This window comes from Diospyros lotus, chromosome 10 (assembly GCF_014633365.1).
Source record: "Diospyros lotus cultivar Yz01 chromosome 10, ASM1463336v1, whole genome shotgun sequence".
NCBI classification, from domain to species: Eukaryota; Viridiplantae; Streptophyta; class Magnoliopsida; order Ericales; family Ebenaceae; genus Diospyros; species Diospyros lotus.
The window spans coordinates 34,634,186-34,642,376 of record NC_068347.1 but is presented as its reverse complement, the minus strand read 5'-3'; the positions used below and the strand labels follow the sequence as shown (position 1 = coordinate 34,642,376).

Genomic DNA, 8,191 nt, shown 5'->3' with positions numbered 1-8,191 from the left:
CGCCACAGCAAGTTCAGTCGCTCTGCTCCCCCCATCTCTCTCTCTCGCGTGCTCGCTCGCTTGCTTTGTAGCTCAATTTTCTGGAACGCATCTAGGGTTTCCTTCACTTCATCGCAGAAGGAAGGCAAACGGATTTGTGTAGGCTCAAAGTTACTTTGACTATCCCGAGGTCTAAGCGTTTCAGCAAAGATTGAAGAACAATCGCAAAGAGAGTATCCAGATACGGTAGCAGAGAGGGAAGTTTGGAGAAGATACGAGGAGGTGATGCAGTGCTGTGGAAATACTCACATCTCCTTAATGCCATGGAAACCCCTAGTCTCCTATTGTTGTCGTTCTCTCTCAGCCCCACGACCGCGTCGTCTAGTGGTATCTGCAGCAGCGGCGCAACCAACAGCATCGAATTCGGGTGATGGCAGCAATGGCGGTGACGATTTGAGCGAGGTTTTGAATGGGAAGGTTGCCAAAGGGTCAGGGACGAGTGCAAGAGGCCGGAGACTTCTTAAGATTCGGGAGGAGAAAAGGAAACGCGAATATGAACGTCTTCACAACTATCCTGCCTGGGCCAAGTAATTGATAGTAACCGTCATTTGATTGATGGAAGAATTATTTTCTTTGCATTTTCCGTTCATTTTTTCTTTCTATTTGTTTATTGGTGCAGAGTGCTGGAAGGTGCTTGCAAAAATGATACAGAGCTGCGAGCTGTTCTTGGCGATAGCATTGGGAACCCTGAGCTTATGAGGAAAAGGGTAGTTCACTAATTGTCTTATTTTTGTTTTACTTAAGAAGAGGGAGGAAGGGACCACTACATCGAGCCTCAAAATAATAACGCGCTCTGAGTTTATATGCTTGATAAGGAGCAGATATATACAAATTTATCCACATAAAAGATGCTGTTTTGTGGTTTGAAACTTTGAATGCTCCTAAATTGCAGAGGGGCAACATTTTCTGTGGCCTTAAGCTTGGCCTTTAGCATATATGTTAAATCCACGTAGAAATAATAAACCTAAAGCTAGGAAGGTCCCATTTTCAAGTGATGACATTAGAGAAACAGTAGTATTGGTAGTCAATCTGTCTTCTAATTATGGCCATGTCATGGAACGCATGGAAAGAATAACAATAATTACCATGTAGGGAAAAAAAAATGAGGCAGCGCACTTCGAGGAAAAAGGAAAAGAGAGAAAGGAAAGGGCCATTAATCCCTCTAGGCTGACCTAAATTGTTTCGGTAACATCAGTTAGTTCTCCTGTGCCCATTTTGTATCTTTCTTTGTTTTGTTCATGCATCATGATTCAACAACTTAACAATCGCAACTGGGAAGTATTTTCTGCTGATTTCTGGGAAGGCTTAATGAGTAACTTTAAGGTCTGAAAGAAAATGGCTGGTCTGTAACCACAATGCAAAAATCAGATGGATGCCAGTGGTATCCACAGAAGCTAATTTGTTACTGAATGTTCAATTATCTGTTAGCATGACCATTGGAACTTCCAATCAGTTTAGCAAATCAAGTTGTAAAGAATCAGCTGGTTGAGAATGACATCCAATATTTTTTAGTAAAGAATATTTTTATTGCATGGCAAAGAATTTTCACGATTTTTTCAGGAGACACCACTCAAACAGGAAGATATGAATGTGTTTTAGTTTTCTGATGTGTATATGTTTTGGCTACTAATCGTGGTCAATCGGTGGTGGGTAACAGTGCCTTCCAACGTGTGGAGATGATGAAACCTTGTGTGCTTAGATGGCAGGAGGATTTGACTCTGTAAATTGAGCATTCCAGGAACTAGCCCTAAATTATAGAACAGTTCTCTTGACAAACCAAACCAATCCAAAGAAGTGGCAGTTCCTTCTCTAGTAGCTTAAGCAGACCCTATATGTAATGTTACTTACCAAATCAATGACGTGCCTGTTTAAATTTTAATAGGTTGAAGAAAGGGTTCGGAAGAAGGGTCGAGATTTTCACAAGTCCAAAACGGGTTCTGTCCTTGCTTTCAAAGTCAGCTTTAGAGAGTAAGATACCCAGTACAAGTTTTAATTCTTCTTTATCCTTGTCTCCTTTTCCCACTCTCCCCTTCTGAACTGTGACAGATTATGTTTCTAAACATAGTTCATGCTAAGATGAAGTAAAATTCCACTTGTGTATTTGACTCTTATTTATTTTATTGTGGTTGACGCAAGTTCCAGATCATTGGAGTTTGATCTTGAACCAAGCTGCTTTCTGTCTCCCGTTGTCTTGGAATGTTGCTGCATTGGTATAGAGTCCCTCACAACAACATTTGGTGGTTTACAGTGTTTGTAGGTTTGAAATGGGGAAATTTAATACATAGAAGTGAATCCTTGAGTGTTTAATTTTCTGTAATCAATTAATTGGGTTTTGTGTTCACAGCAATGATCCATTTGATAAAACTGAGAAAGAAGTGTTGAAAGCAGTGCCTCAACCTTAAATAACCGAGTTTTATATCAATTGCCTTTCTGATTTTAGAAACATTCCATGCATTGTCTTCAGTTTAATAGAGAATTGGGTCTTTGACTTTAAATTCAATATTTGAAATAGATTTTCATCACTATCTGTTGTTCTAGTGCCAGAGTCTTTATCCTCATTTTATATTTAAGGCCTGCAGATCAACTGTACTGGCAATAGTCTTGATATGAAATATGATTTTTTGGTTTGTTCTAGTTTTGATTTTCGATTTGTGATTCAGATCATCTTTTTTTTTTTTAGTAAGATTTGATTTTTTGGTATGATTTGCAGAGGAAGTTGATTTACCTTTAGCCTATAAAATAGTTCTTGCAGTCCCACATCAAGTCTTCTATCTATTTTCCTGTTATTATTATTTTTATGAGATAGTCAAGTTTTCACAGTATATATTTGGTAAAAACTTAAAATAATACGCTACCAAAGGCAATATTAAATAAGAAATACATAGATGTGTATGAGTTGACCTTACATAAATCCTTCATGTTGGTAAAGTAATGAGCATGAATTATGTTTACAATTTTGCTAAGCCCCCTCCTAAAAGGGAAAAAGTTTCCAGGGGCCAATTTATCTATATTTGTTGATCAGGTTTGTTATATTGTTCCTGCACAGCTATAATCCTGTTGACTCCTACATATGGTTTGAATTATATGGATCACCATCTGATCAGGATGTTGACCTTCTTGGTAGTGTATGTAATTCGCTCTTCATTTCTTATCCACTTCTTGAATCCTGTTCTTTTTATTATTTATTATTCTTTTTAATAGTTCACTAGCATAAAATGTTTTGTGTGAAAATGTCCCTTTGCCTTTTAGTTTGCCTAGAATTGAATTTTACCCTTATAAATTGGAAATATTTCAAAACTGTACATTTGTCATATTTCAAAATTATTATCTTATCTAATATAACTCTTTTTTTCCTTATTATTGTAGTAATACAATATGTTTATCGATACCTTGTAATTATTAATTTGATACCGACAAAAAAAAATTATCACATTTTCAAGTTTAATTTTTACACTTTGCTTTATTTCAAAACAAGTATTAAAGATCAGAAGTATAATGAAAAAGTGATAAAGATAACAGTAAGTATCTTTCAAGTGTACTGAACAAGTATTATGTGTGATTTAAAAACTAATTAAAGAAGCAATCATTTTCTACTACTGGTATTTTGTTCACATTATATATGTAGAAGAAAAAGAACAGAACTTTGCTGAAAAGTCACTTCTTATAGTAGCCAGTACAGAAAAATGAAAGGAAAAATTGGATGTTTATAAACTAAGGTAAAATTGTGGTCTTTCCCATTTTATCATTCTTTTGGACCTTGTGGCATATATTAATATATTGAAGTAAACCCATTTAATTTATTTGCCAGGTTATACAGTCATGGTATGTCATGGGGCGCTTGGGTGCCTTCAATTCTTCTAACCTACAGGTTTGGTCAACTCCTTGGTCATAATGCTTAAGTTTGTGCTCATTTACTCGTATGCCTTTTACAAGTTGATGTTGTTCTGATCCTTTGGTAGTCATAAAGGGGCTGTTTAGTTGTGAAAATGTTTTCCAGTTTTCTGTCTTCAATTTTCTATAAAATCTCTAGTTTTTGTTTTCCATAGAAAATTTGAAAAAACGCATTCAAATGTTAGAAGTATAGAAAACTAATTTCTAATCTAGACAACTAGAACATATGTTCAAGAAAGATAAGAGCGTTTTGTGTATGTGTGTGTGTGTTTAACTTGTGTTAGAAGAGTGGAGATGATTTGGGAAAACTTTGTGAACAACCTTGTTTTCCAAATTAATAAGGAAAATTTTGAAAATTTAATTCGGGAGTTTTCCAAGTTTAATTCAATTTTGGAGAACACATTTTCCAAATTTCCATTTTCTATTTAGAAATTTTTTGTATTTGAACAAGTTTTTTTAATTTTTCATTTTGTGGAATAATTTCCCAGAAAACTGGGCTATTTTCCACAACTAAACACAGCCCCCAAGTGTGCACTGGTTTGATGTTTCTTTTTCTTTTATTTTTTGCTAGTTCAGACAGATGTTTCTTTTCAGATACACCAATGTCCACCATGATTTCTCTGTTTTCTCAGATAAGAATTTAAGCATCAATCAAAATTTCCTATGTAGTCATGCTTGGTGAAAGAAGCTTGATTTTTGGAATAAGAAAGCATGTGTTCTTTGGTGGTATTTTGACAATTTCCATGAGAGAACTTGCTTATATTATGGTAAAAATTGAAGTTACTTATAAGAAGGAAAAGACAGAGAAATTGGCAGGCAATGTTATTAAATCAAAATTATAAACGTGTTAAGATGTGAAGGGCTTGGCTTCTGTCTCTCATCTGTGCAAACACAGAAGGGCTTGGCTGATGTGAAGGGCTTGGCTTCTGTCTCTCATCTGTGCAAACACAGAAGGGCTTGGCTTGCCAGGCTTTCTTCTCCCTTTGCCTAGAGCAGTTGCTTCGTAACAAGCCTAAAGAACCTTTAATGAAGAAGGCATTACTCACTCTTTCCATAGCCAGAAAATTGTGCTCCATATTTACCTGGAGGGAGGGAGGTAGAGATCATATTCTGTACACCCCTCAAAATCCCTTTTGTTTTGGACCTTAACATTTATACTTCTTTAATCTATGAGTGATGTGTCTCCCAGACGAGATCATTGAAAGGTGGTCAATGTGCTCAATATGGACATACACTTTGTGTTTGTAATTGCATATATGCTGGAAGCTTCGAAAGAAAAGTTGTTTATTTTTCATTCTTTACCCTTTTATAATTATAAATGTTTTGACACATGACAAAACTAGAGTGACTGGAGCTCGAGTTTCTATTGCTTGAGGTATGATCTGAGGGTCATTTTCAATAAAATATTATCACACTGCGGGTGGCACATGTTATCTGTTGTAGAATTTGTTAGGTAGGCACATTAAATTTTGAATAGGGTTCTCTTCTTGTTTTGGTCATTGTTGTCTATGGTTTTAGTTCTTGGCTACCTACCATGAAGAGGGTCAGAGAAGGAAATGCCCATGCCTCTCTAAAAATCTAGTTGTAAGGTTTGCCACAATGCAAACAATACTAAAGAATCTAATATGCTGTGCGTTGCAGCTGGCAAATTCAGCAATGGAGTATGATCCTCTTTATGATCCAGATAAGGGTTCTAATGTAATGCCATCTTCGTTTCATGACATTGGTGATGTCGAGTTTCAGGACAACTGGGGCCGCGTTTGGTACAAGTTTCTGGATTCTGCTGGCAAAAAACTATACATGATATTATTTTTCTCTTTTTCTTAGTCAGACAAGCTCACTGATTCGAATTATATACAACAGGGTAGACCTTGGGACCTCAGATTTCTTCGCCATTGATGTCCTCCTCAACTGCCTTACTGTGCTGAACTCAGAGTAAGCCTCCCCATCCAGAGTTCTTAATAATTGAAGCACGCACAAATAGCATGAGAAATTTTCAGGGGATAGCATCAAGGAAGTTATTCTAGTTGGAGCAAAATCTTTCACTTTCATTCTCCATTTGCACATCTAGGTCAAACTATGACAGTGAGTTAAAACTTCACCTTATTTCTCTAAGGATTCTATGGCAGATATTTGGGCATCCAACAGGTAGTTTTTGGTGGCCGCCGGATGGGTGATTGGGAGGAGGGTATGACAAGCCCTGACTATGGGTACAAGTGTTTCAAGATCTGAGATGGGAATGTCTGAATGCCCATATATTTAGTTTCCACAGCCCATGGAGATTAATAACGAACCAATATGGAAAGGCCATGGCATGTCTCAGCATTTGGTAGGGTATTCCGGCACTTCCTATTTCAGGAAATGTTTCTTCCCTTCTACGAGGGCTGAAAGTTAAACAGTAACAGTTGAGAAACAAGAGCACAAGTTAGAGTTGGCAGTATCCTCCAATTGCAGCTTTCTATCAAAGGGCATTGTTTTTGGATCTTCAAAGGGCCTGCATATTGATTATGAACGGATGGTTACACTTTCAATTCAAGCACTTTTTTGAAGTTTCTCAGGCAAGAGGCTTGGCCATGGGACTGAAGCATCAGGCCCTGGTTGTCAAGACGAACATGCTGTTGTCACAATACCTAAATGAAGCCCATTTCAAGGTTTTTTGATATTATCCTCAGACTTATGTTGAAAATATCTACATGTCCATGTCTTCTTGTTTAGGTTTTTTTTTTTAAGGTTAGTTTTCAGTTTTTATGAATTGGTTTTAATTATTTTATGGTTGTTTTTATCTTTTGCTAAATAAAGTTAAAACCTAGACATTGCATTTGATGGTGGTGTTTTCAAAGTTTTGAAATAACAATTGGGAAATGATGGTTTGGAGCGTCTCTCCACTCTCTAGTTTTCCTAGTCTCCTTAGGGGTGGGATTTGGTTCACATTTGGTATCTCCTTTGAAATGCATTTGGTAGATTTCTTTAGGTGCTAGGGATTTGGTTTCTATGTTGGAGGCCTTATTTGTGTGCCTCGTTGTGAATTAGTGTTTTTTTTCTTTTTTTGTGTTGAGTTCAAGACATGCCTTAATATTGCTTGTATATGAATTTTTTTTTTTATATATATTTTCAATTATAGAAAAAAAAATTAGTGATTTGTTAGATGATTGAACACATGTAAAAAAAATATTTTGTATTTGATAAAGATATTGATTTTTGAATAAGGTTATTGATTGAGAGAATAATTCAATTAAAATTGGATTTTAGAATAAGATTGATTAATTTTAGTTAATTTAGTTGAATTTGATTCAGTCTTAATGTTAAAAAAAATCTTTTTTTTTTGGTTTAGTTTAGCTGTAATATACCAAGTTTTAATCAAATAAACTAAATTGACCAAACTAAATAATTATTTTTTAAATATGTCAGTAAATTTTAAATTATTTACAAAATTATCACTAAAACAAACTTAACTTGATTTTTGCAATAACAATTAAACTTAATAAACAACAACAACATATCTGATCTTTATCCTACTATGTGTGGTCGGTTACATGAATTTTAGACTTTTTTGTATTTCTGTCTTTTGTCATATCCTCATTTAGATCCATATATTTCATATCAAATTTTAATGTTTCTCCCAAAGTCTTCTTGAGTCTACCTCTACCTCTTTTTGTGACTAATTGTTCCATTTCATTAACTCTTCTCATAAGAGCGTCTCTTAGTCTTCTTCTCACATGACCAAACCATCTTAGTCTAGTCTCTCTCATCTTCTCTTCGATTGGCACTATTCCTACTTTATTACGAATAACTTCATTTCTAATTTTATCCTTTCTTGTATATCCGCACATCCATCTTAACATCCTCATCTCTGCTACACTCGTCTTTTGCTCATGCTGGTATTTGACTGCCCAACATTCCGAGCCATACAGAAAAACTGGTTTTATAGCTGTCCTATAAAATTTTCTTTTCAATTTTAATAAAATTTTACCATCACATAACACTTCCGATACATTTCTCCATTTTAGCTAACCTGCCTTAATTCTATGTGCGACATCCTCGTAGATTTCTCTATCTTTTTTAACAATTAAACTTAATGTTTTAAGTAATTTCAACCATTTCCGTTTTATGTTCATATTAAAATAAGTACATCACTCAAATACATTACACACAGACTATATACGAGAATCCACAAATATTATTCTTTTAAGCGTGCATTGAGTAAATTTACTTTACACGCAACAAACCCAATAACTCAAACCACACGTATCATGTCAGTGCG

General features: G+C 35.3%; 1 protein-coding gene across 4 annotated transcripts; it reads left to right on the top strand.

Annotated features, from left to right (window-relative positions):
* The first annotated feature begins 2 nt into the window (after positions 1–2).
* On the top strand, positions 3–6,751 carry LOC127811364 (uncharacterized). Of its 4 annotated transcripts, none has more exons than XM_052351138.1 (8): positions 3–566; positions 659–746; positions 1,922–2,007; positions 3,086–3,164; positions 3,848–3,907; positions 5,572–5,693; positions 5,794–5,865; positions 6,060–6,751. In XM_052351138.1, the coding sequence occupies exons 1-8, from the start codon at positions 265–267 to the stop codon at positions 6,160–6,162; spliced, it is 912 nt and encodes a 303-aa protein (XP_052207098.1). In that variant the 5' UTR covers positions 3–264; the 3' UTR covers positions 6,163–6,751. The 4 variants fall into 4 exon arrangements, with proteins under 4 accessions (XP_052207098.1, XP_052207097.1, XP_052207099.1 ...); XM_052351137.1 differs by having other exon boundaries at positions 3,062–3,164; XM_052351139.1 differs by having other exon boundaries at positions 3,062–3,164; positions 6,047–6,751.
* The last annotated feature ends 1,440 nt before the right edge of the window (positions 6,752–8,191 follow it).